Source organism: Cnephaeus nilssonii (assembly GCF_951640355.1).
Source record: "Cnephaeus nilssonii genome assembly, chromosome: 7".
Lineage (NCBI taxonomy): Eukaryota > Metazoa > Chordata > Mammalia > Chiroptera > Vespertilionidae > Cnephaeus > Cnephaeus nilssonii.
In genome coordinates this window covers 36,520,301-36,542,616 of record NC_137078.1, presented here as the reverse complement: position 1 = coordinate 36,542,616, position 22,316 = coordinate 36,520,301, and the positions used below count along the sequence as shown (strand labels likewise).

The 22,316-nt window shown below is 41.3% G+C and overlaps 1 protein-coding gene across 3 annotated transcripts in view; it reads left to right on the top strand.

Moving 5' to 3' along the window:
• Window positions 1-22,316, top strand: part of LRRC8C (leucine rich repeat containing 8 VRAC subunit C) — an 86,731-nt gene that overhangs the window by 48,222 nt on the left and 16,193 nt on the right. For all 3 annotated transcript variants that reach the window (XM_079776611.1, XM_079776609.1, XM_079776610.1), the window contains one exon: window positions 2,168-2,309. In XM_079776611.1, the coding sequence (XP_079632737.1) occupies window positions 2,172-2,309 (138 nt within the window). In that variant the 5' untranslated portion in view covers window positions 2,168-2,171. The remainder of the gene's footprint in view (window positions 1-2,167; window positions 2,310-22,316) is intronic.

The following is a 22,316-nucleotide window of genomic DNA, read 5'->3' as shown; positions in this document are numbered from 1 at the left end:
TGATTGATTGCCTCCTGCAAAAGTGCCAACCAGGCTGAGTATCGAACCTGAAACCCAGGTACATGCCCTTGACCAGGAATTGAACCCGGGACCCTTGGTGTGATAGCCGACGCTCTAACCACCAGCCAAGGCAAGATTAAAAAGTTTGAGAACCAGTTCTTTACATAGATGCATTTTATTCCTGAAATTGCTCCCCACTTCAAAGAACAAGCCCAAATCCTTCCAAGGTGGTCAGCAACCTGTCATGAAGGACACAACAACCAAATCTATCAAAGAAGGTAGACTAGAGCACAGGTACCGAACTTGTCACTGCAGCAGAGCCACCCCAGATCTGCTTTGGACAAGCATTGCTCCATGAACAAGCATCCAAATTCACTCATTTATTTACTCAACAGACAGTGTTCAGGGCCTCTTGTTCACCAGACGTTGCGGTGAGTGATGGGGATGTGAAGTAGAAGAAGACAATAGCTTCTGAAGCAAGCTTGGAAATTAAGATGAGTTAGTGCCTGTCTGTGACTACTGCTGGAACAACCATGACTTGAAAACATTTGGGGCAGTGAGATTGCAATGATTCATTGAGAAAAGAGGTCATGAAGTGTCAGAAAAATAAAACTTTGAGCTAGTATGGAATTTTAATGGCACGAAGAATATACATTTATTTAGCTTATGTGGCTTTCCTACAACATGTTTTTGAGAATGCATGTGCATAACATAGGTTCTATCTTCAAATAGCTTGCAGCCTAGTGTTAGTAACAAAATGGAGTTAAGAAAGTTGTGTGTTGGTAAAATAAGGAAGTCATGTCAAATGCTGCACAGAAGCCAAGTAGATAGGTCATGGGTGAGGGCTGCACCAAGCAGCTGAATTTTCAACACTGTATTAAGAAACAAATCCAAAAGGAAGACATGTTACTGCTTAAGCAAAGGTCAGATAAAGCAGCCAGACAGAATGGATAACATTGTAATGGTTTCCAAAGACAACCACCTGTAAATTCAAAGAACAGTGGCTTTTCTTTGGGCTGTTTATTGTACAGCCTTTAATTTGGCATTAGGGAAGAGAGATCCAGGAAACAAAGAAGGCTTGGGAGAATAAGCACTAAATGTAGCCTTTCCCCTGCTTTTAATTAGACTCTTTAATAACCAGGACAAGTGTAGCAGTGAGCTAGATTATTGGATCCAACAATGGCAACAGGGTGAGAAATCGCCTTTTTAGTCCTCCTTGGCCACTCGTTCTCGTTGCCATAAGGTAAGGAAAGAATATTCCTTCTCGTAGTAGCAGAATGAGTAGCTTCAAGTCCTGGATCTTAATAAAAGCAGTGGGACTGAGCGCTGAGAAAAGGGAATACAGACTGAGAAAAGGGAATACAGACTGAGAAAAGGATGCGGCTGATTCCCCTTTTCCCAGAGTGGCCAATGCGGCCTGTTTATTTATCTTCTGTCATTTAGATAGAGATAAGTGTTTTCAGGACCAACTGATTTCTCAGAAGAGATAAAGGATAAGTTTGAGGCTCACAGTAAAATATGGTAAGTACAGGAAATAGAAAAAAAAAAATCAAGTCAAAAGAACAGGGACCAAAAAAGTGTGGGGGGAGGGGGCTTGCAACAAAATGAAGATCACCCCAGTCCCCCTCTCCCCCAACCACCACCGTCAATGAAAATCTTCCCTCTTACAAGGACCATATGGCAAAGTTGTTTGCCTTCCCCAAGGAGCAAGCAAAATACTTTACATATAGGGCGCAGGAGAGAATGAACACAAACCAATGCTGAGATGACACTTACAAAATAAAGCAACAACCCAAAATAGTAAGATCAATAGCAAAAATATCTCTAAGGTTAGGCTCTGCTTTCTCTGGTGCCCTTTTGTTCTGTTTAAGAGAGAATCCAGGAAATAGTGGATTCTGAGACTGCTCTGGCCAGGGACTGTCTGGCCCATGTGGAGCCAAAGGGAACCAGCTTATGGGACAGTAGTGAGTAAAGGTACTTGTCTTTTTCCTGTGCGGCCCCTTATTTTAGTCAATGACTTATGAAAACACCCACGTGCCGTGATCACTACTATTGTAACTCAGGCCACTATTTCTGGAGGGTTGAAGCAGCATTTCGAAGGTTGTTAACAATGGAGTATGTTGGGCATGAAGATCAATGCGTTCACCAGTAATCTCTCTTTTCTCAGAAACATGATTCCTGTGACAGAGTTCCGGCAGTTCTCTGAGCAGCAGCCTGCCTTCCGGGTGCTGAAGCCGTGGTGGGATGTGTTCACCGATTACCTCTCCGTGGCCATGCTGATGATCGGGGTGTTCGGATGTACTTTACAGGTAGGTGCCTAGACTCCTGTCAGATGGGGCCACAGCAAGATGGTCATTGAAACCCTTACAAGGGCTGGCTGTGTGATTTTAACCAAGTAAATGTTAGTTGCTCTTCAATCCTTGTGGATGATGTTCATAATCATGGCAGGGAGCCTGAATCCCTGACTTACTGGACTTTCCTAATAAGGTAAATACGGTACTAGTAAGGTTTCACTGGGCCCAAACAGAAGTAAGAGGAGTCAAATCGTATTTGATGTCACTAACATGAAAGGAAGTCCCTTATCTTTCAAAGTTGGCTTTATAGTAAAATATAGCATGTATAGCCACAGCGCCATTTATATTGCCAAAATGGAACTCTTCTCTTTACCTCTTCCACTAACCCCTGATAATATTTTCTGGAAGAACATTTTGATGGGATATTATCAATTTTACCCATTGTTGTTGTTTTTTTTTTAATTAAAAGATAGCCCAATCAAAATTTATTCTATATAGATGCTATGTATTCATATATTGAATCCAGGTAATTTTTGTATACCTACTATGTGCCAGGCACTGTACTTTGAGGAAATATATATGAGAGAGAGAGAGAGAGAGAGAGAGAGAGAGAGAGAGAGAGAGAAAGAGAGAGAGAGAGAGAGTTTATTTGGGGGGTTAAACTTAATAAACCGGCAATCAGAAAAGGTAGTGTTATACTACGATGGATGTATCCATAAGCAGTAAGGGAGTGCAGAGGAGGGATGCTTGGCTTGGGAACAAGAGAAAAGGGGATGGTTCTATTAAAATTTGGAAAACCAGCTGAAGTTAGGAAGAGGGAGATGAAGGTGGGAGAGGGTGTCAGAAAGAGGAAGGGAAGTTCTAAGTCATGGATGTGAGAAAGAACAGGGCATCTTCGGGAAATGCAGTGGGTGTCATCAGTGTGAGAATTGAAGCCATGCCCGTGAATGGAATCACCCAAGGGGAACTGGCAAGTGAGATGATGTTAGGAATAACATTAAAGAGTGATTGAAGGAAAAAGGGTGCATCTGAAGAAGACTAAGAAGGGGAAGCTGTAAGAACGGGTGGAAATGGGAGGAGGGGCTCAGAAGTCAAAGGCAGGTGTGGTTAATGATGGCAGGCAATACAACTAGCTCATGGACTATGGAGAGGGAAGTAGCAACTAGGCCATTGGAAATCTTAGTTTCAGTGGGTGGATGGAAGTTAAAGTAAAGGCTGTGGGCTGGGTACTTCAGAATCCCTTCACCATTTTCACCCGGAAGTACAACTTGGTAGTTACAGAATAGTCACGGGGAAGTAGATTACAGCATAGGAAATATTGTCAATAACATTGTAATAACCATGTACAGTGCCAGTTGAGTACTTGAAATACCAGGGGGAACACTTTGTCAAGTATACAATTGCCTAACTCCTCTGCTGTACACCTGAAACCAGTACAAAATAATATTGAATGTAAACTGTAATTGAGAAAAAAAAAAGGCTGTGGGGTAGATGTGACTTTCAGGTAAAACAGCTGAGAGGAAGAGGAGCTTGGAAGAGAGAAAAATAACTAGAAGTGGTGCAGAGTAAAAATAAAAGCCTTTTTAAAGCTGATTTTAACTCTAGTTAACACATAGTGCTTCCTCTGTGTCAGGCATTATTCTGAACATGTTCCATATATTTTAACTCATTCATCCTCATGGCAACCCTAAGATGGAGGTACTGTTATTATCCCCATTTACAAATGAGACAGCTAAAGCACAGAGAGTTTTGGGCATCCTCCCAAGGTGGGTGGCAAAGCCCTTATTCAGACACAGACAGTTTGGCCCCAAATTCCCTGTTCTTTTTTTTTTTTTTTTTTTTTAATATATTTTATTGATTCTTCAGAGAGGAAGAGAGAGGGATAGAGAGCTAGAAACATCGATGAGAGAGAAACATCGATCAGCTGCCTCCTGCACACCCCCTACTGGGGATGTGCCCGCAACCAAGGTACATGCCCTTGACCGGAATCGAACCTGGGACCCTTGAGTCCGCAGGCCGACGCTCTATCCACTGAGCCAAACCGGTTTCGGCCAAATTCCCTGTTCTTAATCCCTAACATCATGCTACCTTTTACTTGTCAGCTGAAAAAATTTTGCCCTTTCTTCAAAAAAAAAAACGCAATGAAAACCTAGAGTTTGAAAAAGAGGAACACTTAAGTTCATCTATAAATAAAAGAAATAGTTGTTGAAGAACCTACTGTGTGCCAAGCACTGTTCTAGGAGCCAAGAATTATCAACACAGGTGGAAAAAAAATAAAAGAATTAATGTCCCAACCTTAGGGAGCTTACATTCTATGGGGGAAAAAAAACACACAAAAAAACAGCAGCAGAAGAAAAATCAATTAGTAAATTACATATGTTAGAAGGTAATAAGGGCAATGGGAAAAAAATCAAACATACGCGGACTGTAGGAGGTCCCAGCAGCTGAGATTCTCAATAGGCTGGCCTGAATGGGGGGCTTAGACCAAGGAATTGCAGGAGGTGCAGGCGCAGGCCAGATAGATGTCCGGGGAGGAGCCTTCCAGGCAGAGGGAACAGCAAGAACAAGGAACACATAGGCAGAGGGCTCACACAGGACCCTTCCACGGGAGAATTTGACATTTACTTTCTCAACTTTCTAACTCTGTGTCTCTGGAGACCTGATAAAGGTAGAATGTTAGTGTTACTAGGCAACATTGTTTATGATGTAAGTGACTGCTGATTGGTCAATGGCATCTGGGCTGATAGGAAGCCATAGCGCAGAACTTCCATGATTGTGGTGACACTAGTAACTAGGCTGTCCTTTGACACGTGGAAGAGGTATCTATTGGGTTACAAGAGATATGGGCTCCTTTGGAACATAAGGCTTTTAAGCCAGGGTAAATCCAGACTCTACCTACAGTGGATCTCTTTTCTTTGCACCTCGGATGATCCAGGGAGGAGAGCTCGGGGAGAGCCTAGCTCCTGGGCAGCAGCGTGGGCCACTATACAGACAGTGAGGAGATCCCCCAAATGGGAAAGCCTGATGTCACCTTGCCGGCAAGTTGTGACTCCATCCTGTACCTTTGTAAGTGATTCTGGAGCTGAGGGAGCTTTGTGATCGTCTTGTAAGTCTGAATGTGGAGAGGAGCCTAGAAAGACCCCAGGCGATGTTATAGGCCTGAAGCGGGGCCATCCCTGACATCTGAAGGCAAAGCCAGGAGGCCAGTGTGCTAGAGAAGCGTGCGTGAGTGGAGGAGCAGAAGGATGAAATCCGGAGAAGCCTTGGCGTCTTTGTGTAGTTTTTGGCTTTGCCCTGAGTGAGATGGGACATGTTGGGAGGATTCTGAGCAGAGGGTAGTCAGTATGTGACTTGGGTTTGAACAAGACCCCGCTGGTGCTGAGAGTGCAGTGCGGGGGAAGGACAGAAGCAGGGGATTATTTAGAAGGCCACCACAGTAAACCAGGCAAGACATGAAGCAGATGGCTTGGACCAGGATTAACGTAGTGGTTCTGGATATATTTTAAAGGAAAATCACTAAGATTTTGTTGAAAGATGGAATGTGAGGTATGAGAGAAAAAGAGAAATAAAAAATGACTCTTAACAGTGGTTAGGTCTGAGCAACTGGAAAAAAGTTTTAAGCATGTTAAGCTGGAGATAATGTGTTAGCTCCCCACGTAGAAATGTTAAATAGCCAGTTGGATACAAGACTCAGGAGATCAGGGAAGTGAAGAGCGATCATCTCAGGCGGAAGGAGGTGATGGAACCAGGTGGGAGGATCATCCTTGACTTGGTCGAGGGAGCATCTTCCACCAACATGGGAACGGTGGGTATAGGTGCATTTTATTGGGGCAGAGGGAGGAGAGAGGCAGAGAGAGATGGGTGTGTATGCCTCACGGCTTCTGTGGAGTAGAAAGTGGCACATGTGGTGAGAGATTGAGGGTAAGGAAGACAGAATGTGGCAACAAGGAAGGGAGCAGAGTAGGGTCCTCGAGGAAAGGGGCAAATATTTGGAACGGCCAGTTTGGGAAACAGAGGGAGGTGACACAGCAGCAGGAAGACTGCACACCGGCCTTCCTTTGTCACTGTACCCAGCACCCAGCACCGCCACAAGCAGAAGGTTCACTTCTCTGTGTACATAGTCCACGGCAGGAGGAAATGCAGAAAAGGGAAACCTCACAGGAAATCTTTAAGAGCTAGTAGTGAACTTGGAAAAAATGAGCACAAACGGAGAGGAGCATGTACCTGTGAAAATATCTGTAATGAACCTCGTTTGGGAGATGTGCCCGCAGTGACTGCAGGAGGGGATTCGAGCACAACTTCAGCATCTTTCCTGGACTGTGTACAGGAAATGTAGCCTGGGATGTCAGGGTTCTGAAAAGAGAGTGAGATGCCCCAAAGGAATGTTGCATCAGAATATGAAGACTACCAGGCTCAGCAAATTTATGGAGTGGACCATTTATTCAACATATCTCTGAGCACCAGTGATATAGCAGGCATTGTGTGGGGCTCTAGACACTGAAAGAGAAATACCGTACAGCCCCTGCCATCATGTTACTAATAGTCTGAAGAGCCTAGAAATGCATAAGCAATGTCATTTGGTGTATAAGCGTCTTTAGAACCTTAAATATGATGCTGTCATCTCAGCTACTGGGAGTTAGAGGCTTGAGGAGGTAAAAATAGAGCCTAGTCTCAAAGAATGAGTATACAAAATTAAATATATATATTTTACAAATCATATTTTTTTATTTTTTAATATTTTTATTGATTTCAGAGAGGAAGGGAGAGGGAGAGAGAGAGAATAGAAACATCAATGATGAGAGATAATCATTGATTGGCTGCCTCCTGCACACCCCACATTGGGGATCGAGCCCACAATCTGGGCATGTGCCCTGACCAGGAATTGAACCGTGACCTCCTGGTTCATAGGTTGACACTCAACCACTGAGCCACGCTGCCCGGGCTTAAATATATATTTTAGAAAGAGGAATGGAAGGAAAAAAGTCCCTGTAATCATGTCACAAAGCCCTGTAGTGTGATCATGTCACAAAGCCCTCCTTAATTGGCACAGATGGCGTTTTAGGGGCGTTTCCTCACACATCCTGTCCTTCCAGAGTGCTAATAGCGCTTGCATTGAGTGACATTGGAAAAGACCCTGTGCTAGAACCTGTATGTGCTTTAGTTCCCAGAATGAACCTGTGGAAGTAGAAGAAAGTTCTGAAGCATAAAAGGTTCCGTAACTTGCCCCAGAGCCAAGAGGGAAGCAGCAAGGGTTCAGATCTCAGGATTTTGTAGCATGTGTCTTTCACGCCTGTGCTCACTGCTATGGAATATTATGGAACTATTACAGTTGTACAGATTGTGTGGCCAACTGTGGGCTTGTAAAACAGGATTTTAAATATAAAAACAAATGCAAATGACTAAAAGGGAAAATAGAAAGTTATAAAAAGAGGAACTTTCTGTTTGATAGTCTAGATTTTTTAAAAAGATTATTCACCTGCTATAAAAAAATAATAACTTCCAAACTATATAAACATATTTTTAAAAAAGGAAATATGTTGCAAATTACTAAAGGAAGTAAAACCAACCAGTATCCATATAACAAATGAATGTTCCCTAGGAAAATTTAAGTTCTTATTTTAGCCCTACTGTGATGATTGACTTATGACTGATAACTTCATAAATAAAGGTTCTCTGTGATGCTCAAATTCTTTTCCTGTTTACAAGGTGATATTACAATCTATCTATATAAAAGCCTAAGCAAGCATTACGACCTGTTGACCACTCAACCGGTCGCTATGATGCGCACTGACCACCAGGGGACAGACGCTCAATGCAGAAGCTGCCCCCTGGTGGTCAGTGTGCTCCCACAGCCGGAGCACCACTCAGCCAGAAGCCAGCGGGAGGCACAATGGGGCCAGGTGCCCCAGGAGCAGCCAGGCTTGGCCTCCTCCCTGGCCACCTGCCTCTTTGGGCACTGCTACATCCCTCCGGGATCGGGCTAAAACTGGCAGTCCGACATCCCCCGAGGGTTCCTGGATTACGAGAAGGTGCAGTCCAGGCTGAGGGACCCCACCGGTGCACGAATCTGTGCACTGGGCCTCTAGTGGTTAATATATGCTTTCATGACTTGATTTTCCCTTCATAAAATAAAAATGCAGTCATTGTTTCTGATCTTATTTACAAAACAAGTTAATTCTTAGGGTTTTAAAAGAGGACAAATCAAATCTAAGGTAGGGTGAGAAGAGCATAGATTGGTGATAAAATAGTAATCCAATAACTTTTTGATTGTTTTCTAAATCAGCAATCACCAATTGGTGGTCTGCAGACCACTGGTGGTCCATGAGGTTCGAAAGGTCGGCGACCACTGTTCTAAATGACTTATTCCAATGGCAAATAATAGTTGATTATCTCTCAGTTTACTCCTAAAAGATTATGTTCATAAAGATTTAACACTACACAGCTTTGAAAATACTAGGGAAAAGATGAAGTTATTTGTCAATAGAGTGTTGATTTTTTCTTGCCCTGATGTAAAAGAATTAGAATCCACACTCTTGTCTCACTCATCTGACAAGTATTTGTTCATTTCTGAGCAAGTAGCTGTTTTCAAGGCTGCCACGGAATAAGAGCACATACTATAAAGAGCACTGCTTAAATTACATCTGCCCACATAAGAAACAAATATAAACTCATTGTAAAGCAGGAGAGTGCGTGTAGTATCCTATTCTGGTACAGTCATACACTCTCAAAGACCAATCGTGTAAACACCCAACTCTGTGCTATAAACAACACTATTCAAAAACTCAACACACTTAATAAAATAGACCAAATCCTCAAAGGTCAACATGTTGCCTCCTGGAAAAATAAGATTGCTTTAGATCTCTGCTTAGTGACTCAGGTTATCTTATTAATACCAAATCCAAAACAGCCCACAGGCAGGCCATTACCAAATATAGAGTTAGTAGTTAGAAACCAGAAACAGGAACTGGAAGATACAAGCCCCCTGGAAGCCCTAGGGGACTGCTCTGTGACTATTACACAGGAAAGACATTTCCTGCTTTCTGAATTGTGTGTGTGTGTGTGTGTGTGTGTGTGTGTGTGTGTGTGTGTTGGGGGTTGGGCGGGGGGGGGGGGTTGAAGGGAGGTAGAGAGAATGATTTCAATGGCTTGAAACCACCTAAAAAAGTCCCTGCAGACTTAACCCAATCACCAGGAGCAAACTGGCTGAAGTTAACTTCTGCTTCTCTGACTTAGAGCCAGTAGCGCCAACTCCATGGCCAATGGCCTTCAGGAGAAAATGCTCACAAACAGTTCACTGGAAAGTATGGTTGGTGAATAATAGAGACGCCAGAGTGATTTCAGAGGAGTTCACTTTGATAATGTGCCCTGAATTTTTGCTTCTGTCTCCCTCCCCACCCTCTGTCCCATACTGTCTGGATTTCTAGTAGATCTTTCTCTTTTGCTCATTCTCAATTTAGAGATCGAAGCTCAGAAATTCTTACTTAGGTTGTTAGCCTATTGTTAAAGGTAAAACTCGGAATACGGATGAAATCGCTGATAGCACTAAAGGGTAACCTTATAATGAAGACCTCCTCTATTTTAGACTATCTGTGTACCCACATGTCACCCACCATTCTACTTGGGTGTTTGGAGAATATGCAACAAAAGTCATTTGTTGGTGAAAATAATTTTAAAGAACAGCCTCTCTCACATCTGTAAGGATAGTGGTGGATATTTTAAGAGAAAAACACTGTTTCAAAATCCCTGTTACATCTAGAAACAAAAATATGCCTTAGTTAGGAAGTCTTTGTCATGGTGGTTTATTCAAACTGGTACTTTTCATCTTCCCTAGAACTTTACCTCTTGTCATCTATCACCTTGACAATTTAATGTGCAGTGCATGCCTGGCCGCAAGAATAATATACGAGTGCCTTCCACCTCACCCTGTTGGGTTTAACACAGGGCATGAATCTAAATGCCTTTCTTAGATCATCTGATGCCACCCAATGCCAATCAGTGGATGAGGAGCATTTCCTTTGATCTCACTGTTATGGATGGTTCTGACCATGTTGCCTATTGATTAATAATACATCTTTTCCCTCAACAAATTACTGACAGAGTACTGGGTTTTTCCTATGAGAAGCAAGTGAGATTTACCAAATATTTACTCTCTGTTGTTGATTCGTGGGTGTAAGTCACCGAAACCCGTGTTTAAAGGTCTCTATTAAGTGGGTTTGCTGTGATATGGACGAGATGATCTTGTATTTCAAACCTGGGCCCTGGACTTGGTGGTGCTCCCCAACCCCCTGACCCTATCAGGCAAACAGATCCACTCTTCCTCTTCTGCCCTCACTCGGTTCCTCTCACAGTCCTCTTTCTCACTTCACTGAGAACATCTGGCTCCTCTCAGCCACCACACAAAGGGCCCTGTGGTAAGGATTCGGCCAACATCGGGACAACATTTTTATTGCAAAGCGGGGAAGTTTCTAGGTTATGTCTGGAGTCTTCTCTTTAACATAAAGAGTGCTGTTCCTTCTTCCCCTATGCTACTGTTTTCCTTTATAAACGCCTGCATTTTTATGTTTATTTTATAATGCCTACTGTTTGGAACACCTAGTTTTATATAACAAAAAAAAAAATTAATTCAGTGTTTTTGTTTTGTATCCACTTTTCAAAATATGAAATAAAATACTCCCAATGAGAAAGATACATGACAACTAAGAGATATGTAACAAAAAATAAGATACCATTCAAAATAGAAAAAAAAAACTATTAAGTATCTAGATATTAAGCTAACCAAGAAAACATAAGAACTCCATAGAAAACTTTTTAAATGCCTAATAAATGACATAAAACAATTTGGATAAGTGGAAAGATTGTATATTCTTGGATGGCACAGACTTGATATTATAAAGATGTCCAATCCCCATAAATTATATTATGAATTAAAAGCAATATTTACAAATTTCAGATTTGATTTTTTGAGAAATTTTATAATCATATCAAAATTTATCTGAAGGGTGCTCACTTGTGGTGGTGGGGAATAGAATGGCCTAAGGAGATGGATGAAAAGAAAGGGGAGGGAAGAAGAAAGGAGGGAAGGGGAGGGGAGGGGAAGAAAAAGGAGAGGGAGAAAGGAACTGATATTATACTATGCTTTGAGTAACATGGATAATTCAACCCTCCACCCCTGAGGTCCCCCTCTCCCTAACACACACACAAACACACACACACACACATACACACACACACACACACACACACACACACACCCACCCTGACTATATAAACTAATTTCTTCAAGTTTTGTTTACAGACTCTGAGTCAGATGTTCCATCTAAATCCTATTCATTTCTTCAACTGTAAACTTCTAAATCTCTACTTTTGTATTTCATAAGAGGGAAATTTAACTCTAAATTTCATAATTGTGGAAAATCAATAGCTTTAAGATATCTCATCCTTTTGTTTCAAAAACAAAAATTGTTGGCAGATTACCTCTAATTGATATAAACTCCACAAGGCCAAGCTTTTTCAGTAGGATTTACTCCTGTATCCCCAGAACCAAGAACAGTATCAGGCACATATAGGAGCTCACCAGAATTTGTTCTGCGGAATAAAGGGGGTGAGTGAGAGGGAAGTGTAGATGAGACATTTTTGCCATGTGCTAATGTACAGTAACCATCTAATGGCCTAAGAAGGGGGCTGAGACCTTTGAAATACTCTGTGCATTTTTAAGTATTTTACACCATAACCCAGTGGTTCTCAACCTTTCTAATGCTGTGACCCTTTAATACAGTTCCTCATGTTGTGGTGACCCCCAACCATAAAATTATTTTGTTGCTACTTCATAACTATAATCTTGCTACTGTTATGAATTGTAATGTAAATATCTGTGTTTTCCGATGGTCTTAGGCTCTACAGCAGCGGTTCTCAACCTGTGGGTTGCGACTCACAGGTTGAGAACTGCTAGCAGGGTCGCCTAAGACCATCGGAAAACACAGATATTTACATTACGATTCATAACAGTAGCAAAATTACAGTTATGAAGTAGCAATGAAATAATTTTATGGTTGGGGGTCACCACAACATGAGGAACTGTATTAAAGGGTCGCGGCATTAGAAAGGTTGAGAACCACTGCCATAACCGAAGTCATTGTGAGCAGTAGAAGAGAGAGACCAAAGACCCTTATATGAGGCCTGGGTGAAGGTATTCTTAGCCTAAAGTTGAGAAGATTGAAAGGAACATGAGAACAGACAGCAGGTATCTGAAGGGCTGTTACTGGAGATGCCCTTTCAGAGACCGAATGCCCTGGTGAAGGGGAGGCTGCAAGGAGAATCCATGTGTCATGAGAACCATATTCATTTGTTCTTTACATATAATAAACTAGAGGCCCAGTACACAAAATTCGTGCATGGGGGGGGGGGGGTTTGTCCCTTATCCCAGCCTGCACCCTCTCCAATCTGGGACCCCTTGCGAGATGTCTGACCACCCGTTTAGGCCTGATCCCGGTGGGTGGTTGGACATCCCTCTCACAATCCAGGACTGCTGACTCCCAACTGCTCGCCTGCCTTCCTGATTGCCCCTAACCGCTTCTGCCTGCCAGCCTGATCACCCCCTAACCACTCCACAGCCAGCCTGATCGACACCTAACTGCTCCCCGGCCGGCCCAATTGCCCCTAACTGCCCTCCCCTGCCAATCTGGTCGCCCCTAACTGTCCTCCCCTGCAGGCCTGGTCGCCCCCAACTGCCCTCCCCTGCTGGCCCGGTCACCCCTAACGGTCCTCCCTTGCAGGCCTGGCCCCCCCAATTGCCCTCCCCTGCAGGCCTGGTCACCCCTAACTGCCCTCCCCAGCAGGCCTGGGTCCCCCCCAACTGTCCTCCTCTGCCGGTCTGGTCACCCCCAACTGCCCACAACTGCCCTCCCCTGCTGGCCATCTTGTGGCGGCCATCTTTTGTCCACATGGGGGCAGCCATCTTTGACCACATGGGGGCGGCCATCCTGTGTCTTAGAGTGAGGGTCAATTTGCATATTACTCTTTTATTAGATAAGATAGTTCTTGGCAGTGCAGTTAAGCTATGATAAAAATGGCAAGATCCTGCCAAAAAAATAACCAACTACAATGTCAGATATAAGTGCTTTGAGAAAAATAAAGCCACGTAAAAGAGAGAGTGACAGAGGTCCTACTTTAAATAGGGTGGTCAAGGAAGTTCTCTTGGAAGATGTAACATTTGAGCAGAACTAAAGGATCTGAGAGAGGGGGGTCTGTGGGTACCTGGAAAAACAACATTCCAGGCAAAGGAAACAGAAGAGGCCAGTGTGGCAGGTCCAGAAGGAACACGGGGAGAGTGGCCCCTTTCAGTTTTTTTCTTGCTTGGATCTACTTTGTTAGGATTGACATCATCATTGACCCAAATTGAGTATCACCACTAATGCTTTGGAGCACCCGTGCTTCCACAAATACCAGGTGTTTCAGATTTAAGCTTCCAGCTTTCAATATTATTACTTGCCAAAGTTAGGACAAAAGACTTAATCCTACAGTGTTTGGAACCTGGGATCCATGGACTGCCAAAGCAATTAGCATTACCTCTTTGTTGACACTTAATTGGCCACAAAGTGTGGCAGAAAATGTTAAGAGCATATATCATTGCCACTACAGAACTTTAAGCTGCCAAAAAGGCAGGATTTATGTCTGGTTCATCTTTATTCGTCTACTTGTCTTAGACCGAACATGCACCCAACAAATGTGTTGAGTGAATTAATGTGCTCCAGCAGTTTAAAACTGCATTATAAACGGATGGAGGAAAGTTTTATGTGAGGTAATTATAAAATTCTAACAAGCAGTCAGTAGCAAAATGATTTTTCTTTGATTAACCGTGGCCTTCTGCAGATCATCATCCTTAGAATAATTAGCATAAATCCAGTGCCAAAGAAATGAGACAGGGCCTTATGTTTGTGCAGTAAACTTGGAGGAAAAGCCCTTTGAGGATGTACTGTAATAGTGTGTTAATAAGAGATAAATCCTGATTTATATATGGTTATATGCCTTTATAGGTTGGGAAACTATAGCTAAAATTTGTATAGAAAAAGAAATCATGCTGTCATGACAAAGAAACTTAGGAAGCTACAGCAATTGAGGCACCTCATAAACCAAGTCATAGAGATTTCTCCGTAAGACACATGGGAGTATACGGGATGAGGCAAAAGTAGGTTTACAGTTGTTCATATGGCAAATAATACAATAATTTATAAATAATAATACAAGAATAAACTCTGTTTCGTGTACTCACAACTATAAACCTACTTTTGCCCCACCCTATATTTTACAGAACTGAGAATTTGTTATGTTTTGGCCATATGTAGTTGTTTTATAATAAAATGTTAGTTGACTGCCATGATGAGAAGCAGGTTGCCCTTACCCGATGACTGCCCTTTCACACGGATGCTGTGTGAAGCATATCGCCAGCACCCTAAAGTAAACCACTTCAGGAGTGGTGAAAAAGTTCTATAACAGCATTAGTGCTTGACTTTGTACCCGGGATTGGACTTTATGAGCTGCCCTGACAATCTGGAAACCTCCATGTTGTTTTGTGGGAAAATGCTTCCTTCATTCTAAACAGCTAATTTTCAAGTGAACTTTTGAGGGCTTGCTTATGTTTATCAACTATTTCATATACTTCAGTCTTTAAGGGATTTTTAAAAATGTATTTAAGTTTAGTGGTTTTTTTTTAGTAATGTTGATATTTACATGATATTGGTTTATTCTAATCCATAAAGGTTGTAGTCCTGTGCTAGTTACATTTCTTTTAAAATATAAAAATAACCATTTCAAAAGTGGAAGAGAATTTAGAATTTACATTGAATTAAGTTCCCATTCGATGTAAAAATCTCTTTTATAACATTTTTAAGAGATTACTCTCTAGCTTCTGTTTGTATATATCTGGGTTAGGGAGAGGTGTTATGCTTAACTGCGAATTAATCAGTGCATGTTTATTGAATTTGACTAGGTTCCCAGCACTGTGTTGGGCAATGTGGGAAATACAAAATAATTTAAGGTTTCATCTATGTTTCAAAGGAGCTTAAGAAATAGTTGGAGGAGCAAAATGATGAAAAGTCACTGGGTATATCCTTCTAAAACATTAGATAATTGCTGCAGTGTGTGTGTGTGTGTGTGTGTGTGTGTGTGTGTGTGTGTGTGTGTGATCATATTGTAATGACCAGATATTGCAATGGCTGCAAAGGAGGAAGAATATTTAAGTCTACCCGGAGAAATCAATTTTCTCTATATTCTGTATAGGGTGGATTAAATTATATTCCTCGGGGTGGGGGGGGGGTAATAATATGGTGTATTACAAAGAATAAAAACTTATTTTTTAAAATAATAAGACTTGTGAAACAAAGTAAAATTTAATAGATGTCCATTTGGAAGTTTCTAGCAAATAAAGACTTCCAATTTCTTTGATGTAATAGCACTTCCTATTTCTAGGAATAAAGGAACAAAGGCTTTTAAATGTACCCAGTGACTTTTCATCATGTAATAGCAAATCAAAACATTAGCTTTCCTAAGAAGTGAACTATGCTGATTGGCAGTGTTAGGGTAAGCTATTTTATAAATTGAGCTGACATCTCCCTACTCAAGTTAAGGTAGTCCTTCAGAGCTGGTGAGATTCTTCGTACTGATATCTAAAACTAAGGGTATGTAACCTTAAGTTCAAGTATGTTAGCTTATGTTTTGGGATATTGATATTAACTTTTAAAATGTAGGTGTTAAATATAGGACTCAGAAAATACATAATGCATGATCAAAAAACATTCCCTTCTAGATTACTTTGTGCATGATTATATTGATTAGTCACTTAATTTTATGTTTTTAGAAATTTTGCACTATAAGCCACAAAGTTTTTGTCTAACAAATACACCATCAAGTACATCATCATTTTACCTTGTAAGAGACCTCATATGCTCACTGGAAATACAAAATTTGGGTTGATTTTTATAATTTCAGTTAGATCAAATAAGTTTAAAGAGAAAAGCTAATTTTTTTTCTCCAAAACTTCACTCAGAAAACATGGACTCTCTGATATGATTCTAGGTAAAACACATGAATTTCTCCTGAGCTTCAGTTTTAGTAAATGAGAAGGATAGGCATTTCCATTTCACAGATTTATTGTGAAAAATATGATGGCAAAGTATGACTTTTAGTCTCTTTAACTATATTGACTTCAAATGTCTTGGCCTCATTTGGGGCATTTCCAGTATTGTCCTAATTGTGATTAGTTGCTTCTCTGGCAAACAGATTGAGAGAAGTCTAAGATCAAGGACCAGATGCCCCAGTTCTTCCATCACTACCTGCTTCCTTCTCTCAGAGGAATCTGTAGGAGCTATATAGACAGAGGACAAGACCAGGCAAAAGAACATTTAATGACAGCTAAGCTCTGGCCCCAGACTTTGCTATCAGTCTTCTGGTGACTCAGCCAGACCTCAGGTAAGCACTGAAGGCCTGTGTGACCTGGACCAGAAGAAGGTAGAGGGGCAGCTCAAGAAGCCTCCTCCTTATCCTCCCCGCCACCAGCCCCCCTCACACTTGAATCTCTGCCTGCTGAGAGCAAGCAAAGGGGAACCCAGGCAAGGAAGAGTCAGAGGGAGGAGGGGAAAGGGAAGAGACAAGACAGGAGGAGATTGATTATTGACTGTCCCTAAGGCCAAGAGTAGAGCTTGTCTGAGCTGTTCTTATAGGGTATGATCCACTTCTAAGAGGCAGTTTCAGACCCAACATATCACACCAGCTTCCGGGAATAAGAGAAACTTCACATTGATGACTCCCAAGAGAAGCTCTAAAGAGAGAGTTCGAGAGCCCCAGCCACTTGAACTCTAAACCTTAACCCCTGTGAGCACCAAGGTTCAGTACTTTTCCTTTGACATTACCATCTCTACCAGCCCACTTTCTCCTAGAACAAAGTAAGGAGGAACAAAGAATAGTGTTGAGTTCTAACCAGAGATAAGTCAGGTAAAAGGAAAAATCCATAACTGAAATTCACTCTATATGGTAAAAGATCTATTTGCCTGGAATGTGTGGAACCTTTTTTATCCAAATTAATGGTATTTCTGGAGTCCAGTTAGCTTAACTTCCATAAAGACATGACTGAAAAACGAAACTGTCCTACCATCCAACACATCTAAATGACTAAGAATTGTAATGACTCTTGTCTTACCTGCAATCCTTCTATGATGTCACAAAGTACAGCTCATTCTCTCTCATAAATGATACCATCTATTCCTTCACATAGATTGGACCACAGCCTGGCAGTTGACATCATTCATTGCTGAGTACTATAGCAAATTATTCTTTGATGATTATAGTAAATTTCTAAAATAAATAATTTTAAAAAATATCCTTTCAGTCCAGTTATGTATTGTTGTTGTTGTTGTTATTTGGATTCTTTCAGGGTTTAGAATTCTGTAACTTTGTGCTTTTGACATTGTGTGTGGATAGTCCAAAGGATTTATGTTTCTGTTTGGACTCTCCCAATTTTTTTTTTAAATCTTCCTCCTACTCACAGATCTGTCAGTGAACTGCAGGGTGTCCCGATTTTAGTCAGTTGAGTACAGAACTAAGAGTTCAGTTCCTGATGATTTATTCAAAAAGAGTTTTTTCCTTCATTATCTCAAGAGCATAATTATAAATACTTCAAAATTTTCAAACAACTGAAACAAGTTGTCTCTCATGAATCATAAATTGTATGTTCCTAATGTTTATCCATAGTTCTTTTATGTCCACTGAATTTTCTCACATGGTTTTGATTTTGAAATGAGTGCTTTGCACTTAAATCTTAGATTGCCATGGGTCAGGTAATGCACTAGTCTACTTGGCTTATGGAAAACTGCTATGAAGCAAAATAAAAACAGTTTTGAATTGCATTCACTCCCTCATTTTTGATATTTTTTTTTCTAGTTGCTTTTGTGTCATGGAGCAGCTTTCCTCAAAATAAAAAAAAAAAAGGAAGCAAATACAACTAAGATGCAACTACAGAAATGAAAGCATCTTTGATGGCTGGAAAGTCTCGGCTCTCAAGGGTTTAAAAAATTAAGTCAGGTGTGGCTCAGTGGTTGAGCGGCAACCTATGAACTAGGAGATCATAGTTTAATTCCCTGTCAGGACACAGGCCCAGGTTGCAGGCTTGATCCGCAGTGAGGGTCGTGCAGGAGGCAGCCAATCAATGATTCTCTCTCGTCATTGATGTTTCTATCTCTCACTCCTCTCCCTTCCTCTCTGAAATCAATAAGAACATATGTTTATTTTTTAAATTAACATACATAGTATGTATAGTGATCTTTACCCATGGAAAACTCAGCTTTTCTATATTTACAGTGATAGTAGAATTGCCTTTATGGAAATAACAAAATGTAGACATGATCCTAATGTAGATGTGATGGTGTTTCACTTAGGAATAAATGGGTAGTGCCTCCCAAATCTGGCACCATTTGTGTTTCTTAAATGAGTCAGCACTTCGCTCTGGCTTTGGGAATCACTAGGCTGACATCACTTGCCCATTTGGAGGATGTGTGAAATGAATTGTTTCATCTCAGAGGAAAGTAGCTAGCAGGAAAATATTTCCAGATGTCCCCTGGCACCTGATTTTATAATGTGTGTACTTGCTATTGTTGTGCTTTATTTCCTTTGAGTTGGTGGGGCACAGTATTCATTTATTGTATATCTAATTTGTGCCAGGCAATGTCAAGAAGGATGAAGCCTACTTTTAAGAAGTTTAAAGGTCTATGAAGTAAAATGATAAGAAAAAAACCAAGTAATTTTACACTATGTTTTCTTAGGTGCTCTGATAGAGGGAGAATCAGGATGTAAAAACACTGGTCCAGTTTTAACTATATATTCTTGTTCTGTATAGTAATGACTCAGGAAATTATGGTGTATGTTTTTCAATGTTTAATTCTTCTACCAAACTAGTGGCATTTAATGGTCCTCAAGCACAGAAATTTCTGCAAATGCTTAACGCAAGAAGATGTGCTTCATGTCTGGTTTTTAATCATGTACAGATGAACCCTATAGCAAGTGTACTGCTGTTACATCTTACCACGGAGAGAATGCATAACTTCAGAAATTCAAGTTTTAATTAGCTCATCCCTCCAATCCCTTAGATATTTTTCTAAGAACATCAACTCCATGCCTCAGAGCTGCAGGCTATGGTTTTTCTTCTCCTTTTTCTGTTGCTCTTGGAGAAATGAGCAACCAATAAAAACAGCAGCCCTTGGATCTATTAATAAACACTTTCAAATTTGGCAGGTTGCTTTAGACCTTTTTCTCTCTCTCTTTACTATCTGGATCTAATCTTTGTCCATACACAGTGTGTTGCTTCCTGTTGATCATATACGTTTTAAATATCATTAGCAAGGAAGAGAACATGTGCACAGTGGGCAGGAAATGACAGGGCCACGCCCTTGCAGTTTTGCTTTGCCATCTCGACAAGGACCTGGCTGTGCTGGAGAGAGTGAGGTAGTGTCTGTGGTGCCCAGGGATATGTTTTTGTGCCCAGTGGCAATGGCCCCCAAGTATCCAGGGATTGGATTTGGAGAAGAGCAAGACTAAGGATAAGACACTTACTGGAAATGAAAGCATGCAGATGTTCTCCCCTCTGGAACCATCTTCTCTGCTTTCTCAGTTCCTTTTCTTTCTCACCAAGATATTTTTTGGACTTAAAATATTTTCAGGACATAGTTAGCCTTTGCATCTTCAGAGTTAATTCTGCACTGATAAGGGTAACTCTCACGCCTCTGGAGGATAGAGGCTTTGTCCTCCAGCACCTCATTTCTGGGAGAACATGATTAATTAAGATTGTACATTAACTGTTAACTTAGTGACATGAAAATTAATTATCTTCCCTTATATCTCCATCCCTTTTGCCAGGAGAAATGGGTCTACCTTAGAAAGGAAGAGCAACAGTCCACCTTTTTTATCTTTTCCCTTGCTCTTCCTAAATGCAGACCTTTGCTGCTGTCTGTGGAACCCACAAGGTTCTGACCTTACACTTCCCCAGTGACCTGTCCAAGCCCAGTAGCTTTGAAGTGCCAGGGAAGCTGCTCCTATCCCATCAAGCCTTCCCTGCTCACGCCAAGCCCGAGCACTTACTGTACTTACCACACTATTCACGTCGTGTATGTACTGCCTCGTTAGCGGTCCTGTTTGACTTTTCATATGGCTATTTATGTCTCTCCAGCAAGATTTTAAGTGCTTTCAGAATAGTGAACATTGGTTCTGACTCCTTGATTTTCTTGTGATGCTTAGCAAATAGTAGATATTCACTAAGTGTTAGCTGATAAAGGACAGTCTGTCCTTGGTAAGGATGAACAAATCCAGGGAAGTAGGTCTTTGCAATCTGTTTTGCTAGGTCATTCTTTGGTCAGCAGAGATAACTTGTTTTGTTATCAGAATGGGGACAAATCTGGATGATCAGCTTTAGGATAGAACCACCAGGAACCAGCTGTATTTGAGTCTGTGGAGCGGAGAGGGGGTAAAAGATAAAATTAATCACCTTTATATTGACCAACGGCCCTTTCTGTGACTCCAGTCTTCCTATTTTTGTCACACTTTCCATAACAATATGAAAGCACTGTCTAAAGAATAATCCGCAATGTGAAAAATACCTCTGGATGACAAGTTAACATATAATAACACCAGTTGTGTTATCATGCGCAGCAAATTGTCTCACTTCTTTCAGTGGTAACATAGTCATAATTATGATTTCAAGTCTAAACTGGGGAAATAAATGTTGGGGGATTGTTCATAGAAAAATAGTAATGGACTTCATTGTTGAGGTTGTAGGAAAATAAGCGCTTCATCTGCTGCTAGTGGGAGATGTGTAAAGACTTTCGGCCTCTTTTTCGTGGGGAGGGGCATTTGGCATTACAGGTTTACCTTGTTTGGCACTACCCAAAGAATGCAGAATGCTGGTTTTCCATGTGAGTCTGGAGACTAATTTTTATCGAATACACCCTCATCCAAACTCTGTCTTCTGGAAAAGACAGATAAAGCAAGTGTTATACTTCAAAATACTCCCTCCGTTCAATGAATATAGCCATTCAATGAATATAGCCATGGTAGATAAAAGTATAGAGAGAGAACAAAAATTCATGCATGGACTCAAAAGCAAGATACACATTTCTGTCAAGTACAAGTGAAATACTGAGTGGGGCTAAACAACTGCTGGGCTGTCATCCAAAAGGAGACAGTAGCAGCCAGGGGCTTAGCTCCTGCCAGTAAAGGGAACTAAAAATGCACGGGCTCGATAAGAGCCTGGAGCCTGGTCACTGTTGGAAGCCAGAGGCCCCCATTCCCAAAAGGAAGCTGAGAAGAATGGCGATTGACTGGATGCTGGATCTGGTGCCTTAGAGGAAGCTGTGCATCTGGGTGCCTCCCAACCAGGAACTGAGTCAGCCTGCCATGGACTCCCGGAATGGATTCGTGAGATCCTGACATTATAGTGGAACATCAAAATACCATGATAAGACCTACTGGTGGATTCGGGGCCTGGGGGTTGGGTGCAGGAAACCACAAAAGAGCGTGCGAGAGGTGGTGGAAAACAGTTTCCTTCTCAGAACAAGCCTAACGCCCAGAACACATGAAGAAAACTATGCTAGGAAAGGCTCTCAACAAAATTAGCAGTTGAAACTTTGATTCCCTTACAATGAAACTAAGCTTTCAAACAAACAATGAAGTTAAAATAGATATATTTACAATGGCCAAAGGGATGAAGACATAACATAAAAAAGGAGGTAGATAAGACATAAGAGCAAATGGATATAAAAAAAAAAAGTTAGAAATCTTGGAAATAAAAAAGTCACCGAATTTAAAAATAGCAGCAGGTGGAATAACTACATTGCACTTAGTTGCTGAAAGAAGTTATGAATTGGATAAGAGTTCGGAGCTTACTCAGAGCTTAGCACACAGAGACGGGGATTTAAAACCACACACACACCCAGGGAAGACAATCACAGGCTCTCGCCTGCGTCTTATAGGAATTGCAGGAAAAAA